The sequence below is a fragment of the Odontesthes bonariensis genome, chromosome 18 (assembly GCF_027942865.1).
Source record: "Odontesthes bonariensis isolate fOdoBon6 chromosome 18, fOdoBon6.hap1, whole genome shotgun sequence".
Classification (NCBI taxonomy): domain Eukaryota; kingdom Metazoa; phylum Chordata; class Actinopteri; order Atheriniformes; family Atherinopsidae; genus Odontesthes; species Odontesthes bonariensis.
Window position 1 is genome coordinate 3,802,090 of NC_134523.1, and position 14,508 is coordinate 3,816,597.

The following is a 14,508-nucleotide window of genomic DNA, read 5'->3' on the forward strand; positions in this document are numbered from 1 at the left end:
TTTATTTTTCCCATGACTGTATATGTTCTTCACAAATTCCTATTTTGTTTAAATCACTGCAGTGAATTTAGATGAAAAAGGGCATCAGTCTGGATGATGTGTTGACTCTGAAGGATGTTAGGCCTGTTCGGCGATCATTCTCATTTCCATAAACGTTTGAAATTTGTTTTCAAGCCGTAACTCTTTTGGCAGATGTTTTTTGCGTCCCGAGGGCTGTCAATCAAACGTAGTCGGAAGGCGCTGACGCGACCAGAGACAAGCAGATAAAAGGCAGAAATTTTTGAGATCCACTTCCTCCAAGTTGTAATGAAGACATGAAAAGGCAGCCACTTTAATGATAGGGAAGATTAAAAAGTGAGTGAAGAAAAGTTCTCTCAATTTGTTGTGAAGTGAAACTTAATTAGGATCATTTTTAATATGCTGAAGATGGGCATGTTGTCTATGAAAAGATAATTAACCAATTAGCTCATTGTTACAGCCATTCATACGCAAACTGTTGCTTGTTTCCAGCTTGTTTTTCTATGATTGCAATCTTTTTGTATTTTGCCATTATGTAGCTCGATCATGAAAACACACGCCATATGCTCCAACAATATGAATAAAAAGAGTGTTCGAAAGCTTACACCTCGTTTTTGTGAAAAAAGAAAAAACCTGATGGGGAAAAAAAACTGCGTTAACAACACAAAATGGTCTCAACACCTTCAAACCCTGTCAAAGAGCAGCAGAGCAGCATAGGATGGTGGTGCAGGTAAAAGAGGGAGAGAGCTGAAAGTGAAAAATCAGACTGCAGGGTTACCTTCTCTTTGTCTCGCATGGATCCCTTTCCCAGAATCGACATCTTTGTGAGGGTGTCCTCTTGTAGTCTCTTTAACGAGTTCCCGCGCGGCCCGAGGAGTTTGCCGACAAAGTTAAACTGCAACAGAAAGAGAAGGGAGCGCCGATCGGTCACAATCTGAGTGTTCCCGATAAGGAGAGAGACTTATGCTGATGAAAACTTACCTTTTTCACAAATAAGGTGTCTCAGTTTGTCACCTTTCTTAAGATGCTTTTTTTGCTGATTTACTTTCCCATACTTTACATTTTTTATGCCTCAGTGTTTGTAAAAAAAGAAAGTTTGCTTCAGAAGTTGGTGAAATGTGCCTGAACCCATGATTATATTTCTCCCAATGGTGCTTGTATTCAAAACAAAATAAATGCCGTGTAACTTGCTGTAGGGTTAAAAAACAAATTTTGTATTTACCTTTAGTAACTCTGTCTTTTAAGGTCGTAAACTGTGCATATAACTATGAATAACATTTCACCTGAGAGCATGCAAAGGAGGCTGAAGCACTTCTACTAGCAGTCTTCCTCTGTAATAATAAAGCCTGGGTGTTACCTGACGAATAGAAACCGGGCCAAAAAAAAAAAAAAAGACTAGATACAACCCATAAAACAGAGAGGAGACACTATTTCCGCAGATCTAGGACAGTAAAACACACTGAAATTGAAAGTGAGATCCTGGGTACCTTTTTTTCTCTCTTTATATATGAAGCTGCTCCAGTGTACGTGTACGGCATTTCAGTCTGAGAGAAACATCCCCACAGGGACAGTAAGTCATATTACTGCCCACTAGGCTTCCAGCAACAACTTCTCACTTTCTATTTAACTGTTGAATCGTTACCAATTCTAATTTACTGATTAGGACCAAAGGTGCGAAGAAATATATATATTTTTTTTTTAAATAAAATCCATATTCCACGCCCACGATGTAATATCATAATTGTGTGCCTGAGTCTTTATCCACCCCTCATTACTTTACATTTTGTTCCCAAGCAGCCAGACTCTCTTCTCACCCTGAGAAATAGTTCTCTGGACATTGCTTTCTCACTCATCTTCTGCTCTTCTTCTTTTGTTTGTTCGTAAAGCCACTTAAATCTGACCGATCAATAATTCGAGCATTAAAAAAGGCACCTACCTCAAGGGATGAACCAGCCTACACATGACAGACAACTTAGCAAAGAACCATGTTTTCCTCAAAAAATCAAAGTCGCTTTGAGACTTTTGGACTGTAATGTAGCAGCAAGCAAATACTTCATGCACAAGATCCATCTTGTTAAGACGAGATGACAATATGTGCATGCAGGTTATCTTGTGTTGACTGGACAAAAATCCTTTGTTATTGCCATGCATCAAAAAAGGGCTGAAAGAAAACCAGAAAGAGTCTGAGGTGGGTATCAGGCCTGATACCAATGATGACATCGAAGACCCTCCCCCACTCACCCACAACCAACAGGGCCGAACGAATCCCACTAGCATCCTGATACTAGACTCTCCAGGTCAGTCTCTGATGTTCTCTGTCCGTGCTGTCACTGGTCAGAACTCTTTGGGCATCATGGGGGGGACTCAGTATTAGGTAGGGGCTCATAATGTTACAGCTGATGAGTGTATTTTAGGCAGTAGTAGCTAGAAGATACAGCAGTTTTACGGACAGAATTGGATCTAATCAGTAATCTATTGAGTACAAAGTCTTCCTAAAATGGAGACTCGTCAGATTGGAAAGAGGTTTCGCATCAGTCAAAGTGAGACTGGAAGTATCATGCACTGATTTGGGGGGAAAAAAAATCCGAAATTACATTCAGAATACGAAATCGAGGAATGGTCTCAAAAGACCTTGTTGCTCTAATTGTGCCCTTGTAGGGTACAAGGAAATTGGTACATTTTGTACCTTCTTGTCCATCCATACTTTGAATACTTCTGTGCTCTGAATGATAGAAATCCACCCGCTGAAGACAGCCATTGCAACAGTTTGGAAGGAAACCAGAGTACCTGAGGAAAACCAATTTGGCCAAGATTCAAGCAGGGAACCAAACTGGGAAGCCTTAAGGTCATGAAAGGTACCATTATGCACCCGGAGTGATGATTTTGTGCCTTTGATATTAAACAATGAGCCACAATATTTCGATGAAAGGCCTTATCTGTACATTGCAGAGGATGTTTCTGAGATGTGTATCTTTTCTCTGTGTCTGGGAAACTGTACTAATTTGTCATGATTAAACAACATTCAAGGTCGTGGTACTCCATTCCTGAAATGGAGCTCTCTGGACAAAAACGTAAAGTGTTGGAATATTCAGATTTAGCCTTTCAACGTGGAACATTATCATAACCTTCTTGTGTGTTATACATTGAACTTGACCTCCTTTAATCAAAGGCTGCCCAGGTTAGATGCCTTCACAAGGCCGCCGCTTTGTAGCCATAAAACAGCAAACTCTGCGCTTCACTATGTTTAGGTTCGCGGTGCGCAGACACCCATCAAACTCATATAACCTTAAAACAGACAAAGCACAACTGCACCGGCAGCCGGAGATGGTCAGGGAAGCAGGAGGGGAGCAATGCCCCCACTCGCCCCACCCTCTACGGTTTCCTATAGCAGTGAGTTATTCAGCTGTCTTCCACCACTATCTAGGTCATCAATTAGTGAGCAGGAGGTGAAAAAAAAAGAAGAGACAGTTTTGTTCTGCCCCTCACCTATCTCTTCTGCCTTTTGTTCAGAAAGCGAGTGCTTATTAGGAAACTACCGCCAATTCCTGGGTGAGGGATTTGAGAGGCAAGCTTTAGTGATTCGCTCTAATGCAGTAACCACTGTTTTTTTAAATTTTTTTTTTTATCCAGGCTGAACTCAAGCATTTCTCAGCCACTGTATGCTCCTTAAGCTTTTGATCTGTGATTGGGTGCTAATTCAACTGGGTAATAAATCCAAGTAGCCAATGGTCTCCTGGCACGTTACGATCTGGAATCGATGAATATGTTAGACGCTCGTTAGCATGTGGGGATTTTAATGCGCCGTTTTCAACCATTTTGTCCGTTCCACTTGTGTAAATTGCACACTAATTTCATACATATTGCATGAATTGCTGCGTCAGGAAAGAAAACTTGCCCACCCTCTAATGGATTCCGGTTTACAAAAGGATCATCAAAGGAGACAGGTGCACCAGGGCAAACAGAGTGCGTCAGGAAATGTGCTGAGTTAAACCGATGTCCGACACATCCATCATTTCCAACTGGATGGAGCCTTGATCGCTGAGCTGTTCCATCCCTCGAACAATGATCCGCCGAGCCGGATCACACAGCCGGCACCTCTCTGCCTGCTACAGCTTTTGTGCACCCGTTCCATCCTTCTGACAGTTTGTGTATAAGACACGGCGTTCAGGATGTTTGGAAAGATATCTCAGTCGACTGACTCCCAACTGTGAGCTCGCCGATGGGTAAAAACACTTGAACGAGCATAAAAGGCTTGTTTTCTGATGGAAAAAAAGAAACATTTTTAAAAGAAACTGAAATGACAAGAGAGGGCTCAATCAAAACCAAACAGACTTGATTCGATTATGTTGGGAAAAGTTGTCCGTAGAGGACAATTCTAAACAGAGATGCAATCTTCTGAAAGAGTAAAATAAGAGTAAAAGTCCATCAGACGTAAAAGAAAAAGAAAAGAAAGCTTTTCTGTTAAATCGTGCCCATAAATGTCCATTAAGTTTTAAGTAAGGAGTGAGCACACTGTAGAGTCCCCTCATAGGTCCCCACCGTCACACTGGTTTGCAGAATGAATAAAGGGAATAAATTACTGATGCACACATTTAGGCAGACTGAGGTTTCCGTGCAGCTAAAGTAGGTTAAGAGTTACAGCTCAGCCAGGGGTTGAATCCCTTTCTCTCAAATGCTCTGGTATCTAATCTCTGTCGACAATAACGGTGGAAAATAGAAAGATACAAAGAAGAGCGTGGGGACCAAAGATCACGGACAAAAATACAAACTGCTGCAAACGCGAAGGTGTGAAAGTCAGACTGAGCAGAAGCGGAAACTGACATACAGTACATCATTCCGCCCACAAGCTCAAAGCTCTGCTCATCTTTGGTAGGTAGTATTGCTTTTCAAATGAAGCAAAATATAAACTGGTGCTCTAAGCTAAAACCTTAAACAAACTATAAGCAAAATTAGGGAAAGAAAAAGGAAAAAAAAAAGTTGGATTGCACTGTGTGTCGCCTTCTTCCTGCCAAATCTCACCAGAATAATACGAGTATCGTCACAATTCATGGCTGTTGGCCTACATTATGACATCCCTCAGCTGCTGTTTTCTCCAAGGCAGAGTTCACATAACTCAGCAGGAACTGCAACGCATGGACATAAAATGTGTAAACCATAAACATTTAGATTTAGCATGAATTCTAACCCTTACCGTGTACTTTTGACTCCCGACCCCCAACCATTTGCTAGTGAAAGTGCGTTAGAATAGTAAAAAATTGATGTGCTGCTGAATCAAAACTTAAACTGTATCTATGTGGGGAACAGAGGAACGGAAATTTAGTAACTGTAACATTTTATGGCATTTGTGGTATAACTACAATGTTTCATGCTGTGGACCATTGTAGCAATTTCACACTTTGTCATTGTGATGCTTCTCAGTGCATTTACAGCCACGCAGATGGTGTAATGCAGTGGTCAAAAAGCTGACTTTGAAGCGTTGCCAACGGCAATGATGAAGCAATTTTCACTTGCTAGCTAGCATCAAGGCATTGATATAAATGTGTTGGGGGGATTGTTGAGTGTGTCTCTATTCTAAAATGTCATCTTCACTAGGGGTGGGTATTGGCAAAGAAGTCACGATTCGATTCGATTCACATGCCACGATGCGATACTATCACGATGCATCACGATACTTGAATTATTGCGATGCATCGCGATGCATTGCGATATTTTCACTGAACATACAAAAAAAAAAATACAGCCATTACCAGTGGCTGACTGGCTGTGTATGATCTGGATAGTGTATTCAATTGATACATAACTCAAAGCAAATCAATTCATAACTGTATTTATTGAAACAACTTTTGGAGGTATTGCCATTAAAACAAATATTACTATTACTGGACACACTCCTCACAAAAAGTGCATAGGATTTATAAAACTTAAAATAACAAAATAGGGATGATCAGTACAGACAAAAAAAAGTGCATAGGCTTTATAAAACTATAAAAAAATAAAATAAATATTGCAAACATCCCTTGCAGCGAAATGCATCAATTGCATGTGTCCTATCATTAAAGGCATAAAAAGCCCCCCCCCCCAAAAAAAAAAAAAAAAAAAAAAAAAAATCGATACTTAGCGTCAAGAAACGATGCAGTAGATTGCGAAAATTAGAATCGCGATGCATCGTCATGACAATTATTTTGCACACCCCTAATCTTCACTGTGAAATAATAAATGTGTGGGTAGAGGCTCGACAAACTATTCATACTCGAGCTACAACTTACTATCGTTTGAAGCGTCTGAAATCAGAGTGAAGAGGAGCAAACATGAGCAACAAAATAGATTTTTGTTTTAGCTACAGCATTTTAGCAGCTACCCAACTGCTACGCCCCCGATCTATGAGGACACTAAGCTAATTCAAAAAAAGAAAAAGAAAAGTCAGGGAATTAGCAAGCAATTAGCAAGTTTGAGCTGTTGCTAGTTAGCCAAAAGTATAAAAGATTTAACGGTTGAATCATCAAGCCTTGTGCGTAAGTGGCATTAATTATAAACAAATTTGTCAATTCATATTTTAGCATAAACACGCCGGGAATCAGCAGCCCATAGGTAATAGATGAGAAGTTTTTTTCCTCCAGGCTGTGACAGGTCGAGTCTGGCAACAACGTAATCTAATATTGCATGTGTTTCACAGAATATTCACTGACATGATGTGATGCTATTAGCGCTGAGCTATTTTCAGTTCCAGACTATTTAAGAAGAGATCATGCAGATTTGCTTCGTATTTGTTTGATTAATGCGAGCAAATGTCAAAGACAAGTCTTAATCTGAATATTTAAACACATCACCAGCCAGCCGGTACGCACACATCTCCATCTATGGACGAGTCCTACTCAACAAATAACCGTAATCCCTGCTGTTTATCAGATATCAAAATCTACTGTGATTGATGCTTTGGGTTTTGCTAATGCTTTGGTTATCATGGGGGATTATGTGACAAAAAACCTCTTTGGAATTCTGCACGGGTTCATATCTTTAGTCTATGTTAGAGGATTGTGCTGCTGCTTCCTGTAAAACCGGTGTGTTTAATCACTGACTGTCACCTTTGTGTTGTTGGTTGCAAGAGAAGGAAGTGGAAAGAATCGGAATTCTTGCCTGCTCGTGCGGCTGAAACATAAACCCAACTAAAGATTCATGTGAACCATTAGGGAGACAAGGGACAGAGGAAGTGAGAGGATGTATGATTCATCAACTTGAAAAAGGGTGGGGTTGCAGAGGGGTGGGGTTGGGGTTGTTACTACATCTAACATCTTCTTATCATTCGCTGAATGTATTTCTGCGACTCGGGTGGAAGGTGTAAGAGAGCCAACGCAGAGTAATTGTGCTGAGGGCAGCAGGACAGGAACGACAGCAGGAGGATAAATCACCACTCCCAGCGCAGAGAGAAGCCACAGTCTGAACTGGAAATAAACCAGTGGGACTCCTTACGCCTCACTAATGACCTGTGGTGCTTTCAGCTGAAAGATGCTCTCTAGGAGAAGCCCAATGGATCCAGGAAATGTGCATTTGAATTTCTTAGTTAACTTGGTGTAACATTATGTATCACGATGTCATTTGAAATCCTACAACGACTGCTGTCATGTCTGTTTTTTTTAAGACTGCATTACAAATCACACAACAAAACGCTACATTATCATCAATATTATCCCTCCGAAACTCTAAAAATTAATCAGCAAAAAGTCATCAGTCACAGCTCTATGTTATCAGAGTCAGCAGCCTGGAACTTGCAACATGGCGTCCTTGCCTGCTTCATTTTGATAAAAAGCTGTGTTTCCAGAGGATGGATTTAACTCCTTTTAAATGGCTGTTTGGAAAATGGTTGTGCCACTTCAATGCCAGAAGCCAAAGGTGATTCTTGCAGCTCAGGAGAAAACCCATTCAAGTCAGGCCTATCAGTCTTGCCATTGCTACCTGTCAGATAGAACAAATTGAATTTGTCTTTCTTTGGTGGCTTGTTGAGGCTCTAAACAGCATATTAGTGGCTCTACTTATCAAAGCTGTCAAAGCAAATCGGTTTAGCTGTGAACCTAGGTGACTCAGATCAGCCTCAGATAACACTATATGTAGCACATAGTTAGTGCCTGTCAAGATTGTTTGAAACAATTAATTTGGGCCCTACAATATGTCAAAATCTGTTTACTAGAAGTTCTTTTTCTAAAAGTCCCCACAAAACGAATGATTTTTGATACGGTGATTAGCAGGTAGAAAAGAAAACTAAAAGAAAACACTTTCATGTGAATTGAGGCTAAATTGGGTTTATATGTTTTACCTTTTTGAATACTTCAGATTCCTTCAGTCACTCTATTTTAGCTCTGAAGCTTATACTCACAATTAAATATTGTCACTCAAATGAGTTAGAAACAGTCGCTGTGATAGCTAATTTCATAACACTTTAGCTAGCAAATTGCTTTATCTGAATTAGTCTCAACTGTTAAAAGTGTGTTTAAACCTTTTTCCCCACAAAAGCTCCATACAAAACGCTTAGTGGAGTTCACGTTGTGATTCTCCACTCCCATCGCATTATTCATATTAAATCGAACACAATATTATCGCACAGCAACTTGTTTCTTGTGTCAGCACTCTAACACCCCATCCTGACTGAACGCGAGCGAGCGATTGATAAAAAGTGATTAGAATGTGTACTTTTCAATCAGCCTGTCCTGACATGCCAGCGATGACGCCGACCCCTTAAAAAAAAAAATTGCCTGCGCTGTCTCTATTTGGACGACATTTTGCGGCGTCCCGCCCCTAAACACTTCTTATTGGTTGAAATGAACAGGCTGCTTCCTGTTGACAAGCTAGTTAGCAACAGGTCAGCATCACTCAGGGAATAATGGACGAGGAGAAGCTGATCTTTACCGTGGAACAGCACCCAATGGTGTATGACCCCAAACACCCGTACCACAAAGATCTGAACCCAAGGGAGGCCGCATTGGCGGTAATCGCCAGAGAACTCGGTGTTTTAAGTGAGTACTTTCTGAACCAATAGAATCACTCCCGAAAAAATCGTCACGCTGCATATCAGGACACCCTCGCGAAATTTCGTCGTCGTATCGCGTTAGTTTCGCTCGCTCGCTTTCAGTCAGGATGAGGTGTTATAGAAAAATATGTACTGATGAATGTAGTATCTTGTAAAAACTCTTCATACACCTACAACATATAATAGGGTCATTCTTTTATGAATTCATGAATAAATAAGCTAAATCCTTCTAAATGTATACAGAGAAAATGATTAAATTTGTAGGGTTTTTTTCTTGGAAGCAATGCATTGTGGGATACTTATAGCACATATTTGCTAGCTGAGCAAGTATCAATTATACGCTGCTTTTAGAAGTGTGTTTTAGGATACTTTAAGAAAACTGTATAATATATCAAAAAACATATTATACATTCGAACAACACTTCAAAATGGTGAGCTCATTATGTCCAGACAGTTAATGTTATACCTGCTACATGTTAGCACATCTTTGATGATTGGATTTCACGCTGAGCTTCCACACAGCAGTTGTCTCCTTGGCTTACTCCTCTTTTACTTTGAGCAGCCAAACTCAAATCAAGAGAATAATTAGAGAAGCCTAAACCTCGAGCTACATAGGTCCGGCGTTTCACTCATGTGCACCGCTACCCTCCCACTGCCCTCTCAAGCAACACAGTGCAGGCTACTGCTGTCCTTCTCCTTGGAGGGCTGAGGTGAAAACTTGAGTAATGGCCCCTCTCTTAGAGCAGTCCTCTCACTTTTACACCAGCCTTCCCATCATGCTCCCAGTGGGAAATCCCTGTCATGCAATGAGCTCCAAAAAACAGCAATGCTGGTGAAGGCTCCTGGTGGCGAGTCCGAATTGCACTTAAAAAGGTCTCCCATTGTGAATCTGACAATCATGGACTTTCTATATCAAGAGGTGTGTTGTGTAGCACCATACAAGTTGTTAAGTCTTATTTTTTTGCAGCTATTACTGCTTGAGAAAAATAGGTTCCCACTGCTTGAAAAAGTCCTGGAATCAAATGTGTATCATGGAAAATACACTCAAATACACACAAGGAAATTAAATTCGTTGTTAGATAATTACTGTAAAATCGGGGACTGTATTCATAAATATTCATCAACAAATGAATACTCAGAGACCTTAAAGCGTCGTTAAACAGGGTCAGTGAAACGGAGGCGACGATGTACATGAGCTGAGGAGTCAGTTCAAAAGCTTCAGCGGTTCTTCAGGCAGTAAGTAACATCTCTAACATAGTTGTACCCCAGTTCTGTCAGCCAGCCCTCTGCCTGTACACATGATATGTTACATCTAATAACATAAGACATCAACAAAAAGTGTCAAGTGGCTGTTGGAAGGAATTCAAATCAAAATCAGAGCCACTGAAGTTGGATTCATTATCTATAAATAACACAAGCTAGGATTCTCCATCTGTGAACTTGACGTTCTTGGAAAAGTCTCTGGTGGCGCTATCGTGATTCGTGTCACTTACTTTAGGAAACTGCTTGACTGGTATTAAAACTTTTTGGCCCAGTTTCATGTTCTTGTTGATGACGACATCGATGAACTTCTCCTCTTCCTTCCCGTCTTCCTTCCCCTCGTCTTTCTGAATTTTTTCAATCTCTGGAAAAAAGGAAGGACAAAAGAGATGAGTCGTTATGGAAAAGCAGCAAAGAAACAGGAGAGGTGCAATCCAGTGGATGTATTCGTCATCAAGAATAAAATTGGGACTATTCAGATGGAACAGTTTGGGGGCCTCTCCTGAGTGTAATGGGAACTGGGGAGCCCACCTTCAAGGTCTTTTACTCCGCTCGATACTCTACTCAGTCAGCAGATTGAAGCGTTGCACCCACCACTGGGTTCCAATGTTCCACTCGTACATTCAACCAATCACTGTGCTACATCGTCGGGGCTGATCAACTGATGGTGGAACATCACTGTACAATGGTTGCCCTCATGTCGGAACTGAGAGACAGACCCTGAGAAAGCAGTTCTATGAACCGGTCGGCCGTAACTCCTCCAGTAGTTAAAGAAAAATTAAAAGGTGTCTGGGTTCCGAAACAATGCTATTTGCACCCTGCATGACATTTTTAGGCAGGCGTTCAGATAACAATACTCCATCTGCCGTGCAATTAAGGTTAAGGTTAGAGACTCTGGTGAAAGGACTGAGTGTGAACTCTGTTTGAGAATGCTGATTGGGTGACCAATCTGACTAATCTTCTTTTCAATTATCTAACTGCATAATAAAGCTAAAAAAGCTTCTTTTTTTTAAAGCATTTCATCTAATTGTATGTTTTGCTCAACATCCAACACTATGAAACAAACAAATAATGTAACATATAAAAAGTCGATACGGGCCAAAAAACAGCACCCCCAACCGTGTTGCACATGTCAGTATACTTTGTCAGAACAAATCCATGTACAGTATGACTCACATAGCGGCTAACAAGGTTTTTATTCTCGGAAAATCAGCCTCATTAATCCTGTTTTTACTGCCTTCAGCATCACACACTTCATCTACCGGCTGCAGCTCAGTCACCACGAGGACTTTTGAATTTTAACAGATAACAGGGTTTTACTCGGGCGTATGCTTTGGTCCCGGCTTATATAAAAAGACTGAATGGAAGGACACAAGAGCTCGCACCTCCAGGCTACCAAAAATACTGTCTGTCACATTTCTTCCCTTTGCAGAGGTAGACTTTGATGTATTGGGAGATGTAACCTTGAACGTTTAATCAGATGGATAACATCTCTGTTTCAGTGCCAGGAAAATGTTTTTTTGCAGAGAAGGGAGCAGGGAGGTCCACCACAAAGACTCCAGGCTAAGAGCCCGGCAGAGGGAGAGGATAGAGCGAAGGGCAAACTCCATCACAGATTTATTTCTCCTGTGTGAAATGATTTTTAAATAGGAATTCGGGGAGAAAAAAATGGGATAAAACGGGCAAAACGTGACGCTTCTGCTTTTTTTTTTGGTTCAGATTTTTGAGGAGTGTTGGTATGGTTTTGTATGCATGGTTAGTATTTGCCTCGACGGTTAGTATGAGGAAAATAACATTTTAAAAGCCGTTTCAACCGGAGAGCACGTTAAACGTGCTCACGTGTTCAAACGCCACGCGAGGAAGCATTCCACATGTTTCAATTAAGGGAAGCGGGGCGCAGCAGAGAGGCAGTTGTGACTCCCCGAACAAAGCTCTGCAGCGCTGCATTAGCAGAGTGTAATTAAAACCTGATATGGGTTTTAAGTAGGATAAAAGAAGTATCAGAGAGATGGCGATATGTTTAAGCCTCACTTTATCCCAAGGGGGGCAGAGAGTGCACATGCTCTGAGCAAAGACAACATTAATATTAATGCATCGCCTAGCAACATGCCAAGACAGAGTTTTCTCCTTCCACCGGGCGTTGTCCTCAAAACACTCCGGCTCTGATGTGTTGGGAGATTGCGATTGAGATTACGATGTGTGTGTGTGTGTGTGTGTGTGTGTGTGTGTGTGTGTGTGTGTGTATGCGGCACACTTTGGTCCCAAAAGTTAAGTATTTGGGACGCAAACTGAACCTAAAATCGATCAGCGGGTGTAAAGGCTCAAAGTGCGGCTTCAAAAGGGCTCATCCTGGCGTCAAAGGATCAGCATGTCACCACGGGATCTCTCTGAAAGTTCCTCTTTGAGAGCAGTTTATGAGAGGAAACGTGGCGGTGGGAGCTGGGAACCTCCTCCACCTCAGAGGCATTACACTGTGCTTAAACGAAAGAGATTAAACATGCATCCAAGAGACGAGCACAATGCACCTGCTGTTTCGCTTTTCTTTCCCACCGGCTCGCTCGGATTCCTCCGCTCTGACAACATTTGGGGGCTCAAAGGGGAAAACACAAACCTTTATTACCTCTGAAAAATGGAGTCTTAGAACTAAACGAACAATATCTTTAGAAAGCTTTTTTATCACCCGTAATGGATGCAATTGTTCATATATGGCTCTTCCATTTCATAACAATGACGAGTTGTGGAACTATGTGAACAATGAAGGGAATTCAGTGGGTCGACACGGCTTTTGAAGCCAATATGCTGCTCAGAGGTGTGAATGGAATGAAAGAATGCAAAGCAATGCAATGTTTGACTCTATAGCCCTTTTTCCATCAGATTCTGTAGCGAATTAAAAGTTATATCGCATTACTTTGTTGCGATATAAGATGCGTTCGGTTGGTTTTCCATCAAACAGAACGATTCTAGCAAAATAAAATGACATCACCGGAACGTGCTGATTCGCATTATTCTGACTCGACCAGATGATTTTCCATTACAAAAGTGGCGAATTGTAGCGAATTAGAATGCTCGGTAGCGGGAGTTTAATTGCTCGCGCTGTTATTGTCAGCCTCCTGTTATAACAGTTGCTATAACTTTCAAGGCTACGTACTTTTTCACCACCGGCTTTCATTTTATTTATTAGGCTAGTTACTTATTTAGAGTTATGGACCGCAGGATAGGACTAAACATGCTGCTAGTGCTGCTATGTCAGCTTATAGCCGTCAGAAATTTAAGAAGGAGGATGAGAGCGAGGCGAGAATTAATTATGCTGCTTCAGGACCTTCCGAATTGTGTTTAAAAAAAGCAGAGTCTCTGCTCTCGACCAGTTGTTTCTTTTATCATCGGACATTGTTGTTACTGGTTGTTGCTGCTGTTTTGATACCGACAGGATAGGTGAAATGGGGCGGCTGAGCGGCTCAACAACAACATTCGAATCCTCGCGCTTTACCAATACCATATGCGCATGCGTGGCTAGTCTGAATCGCATTAACCTTTTCCATCACTTCTGTAGCGATACAACTTAGCCCTGAACCACCTATTTCGAGCGAATTGATTTCATGCGACAAAACAGGCGTCCTAGCGATTTAACCGTTTTTCCAACTTCTTGATGCGCATCAAATTAAAGCGAATCATGTCGTTGATGGAAAAAGGGCTTATGGCTACTTGGCCTACATAGTGTTGGAGGTGTTCCGTACAGTCAAGTGAAAAAGAAAGTAAACTTAAGTAAAAAGATGTATCATAAAGCTGACATATCAACTCAGCCATATAACAGATTGATCACATGAAAAAAGGTGAGAATGTTCTCAGATCAATCAAGACTTTCAAGCCATATAAGTATAATCAAGGTTGAAGTTTAAGCCCCTGTGATTGGAACCTTCTTTGACGGGTGTTTTGTGCGCGTCAGTGAGTATGAAGAACAGACATTATAGCTCCTCCAGGGTGCATGACTTATTGATCTGAAGGAATGAAGTACCGACACAACACAGGATACACACAGAGCGCTGGAGGGAAGGCCGGCCTAAACAAAATCTTACAAATTCTACAATTCCTTTAATCCATATGTTTCTCTGCACAGCTAAGAAATGTTAAAAACAATTTCTGCGTGAGAGTTTTTTTTAAATATTCTCTCATATTTAACGCTGTACAAACTCAAAGTATATTTGCACTCAGTG

General features: G+C 41.1%; 1 protein-coding gene across 4 annotated transcripts in view; it reads right to left on the reverse strand.

Moving 5' to 3' along the window:
* The window catches only part of khdrbs3 (KH domain containing, RNA binding, signal transduction associated 3), a 133,074-nt gene that overhangs the window by 71,779 nt on the left and 46,787 nt on the right, over positions 1-14,508 (reverse strand). For 3 of the 4 annotated variants that reach the window (XR_012767184.1, XM_075449845.1, XM_075449844.1), the window contains exons 2-3: positions 10,531-10,661; positions 797-913 (exon numbers count right to left, since the gene is read on the reverse strand). Coding sequence is in view for 3 of the 4 variants with exons in the window: in XM_075449845.1 (XP_075305960.1) it covers positions 797-913; positions 10,531-10,661 (248 nt within the window). In the remaining variant the exon portion in view is untranslated. The remainder of the gene's footprint in view (positions 1-796; positions 914-10,530; positions 10,662-14,508) is intronic. The other variant, XM_075449846.1, reaches the window with a different exon arrangement.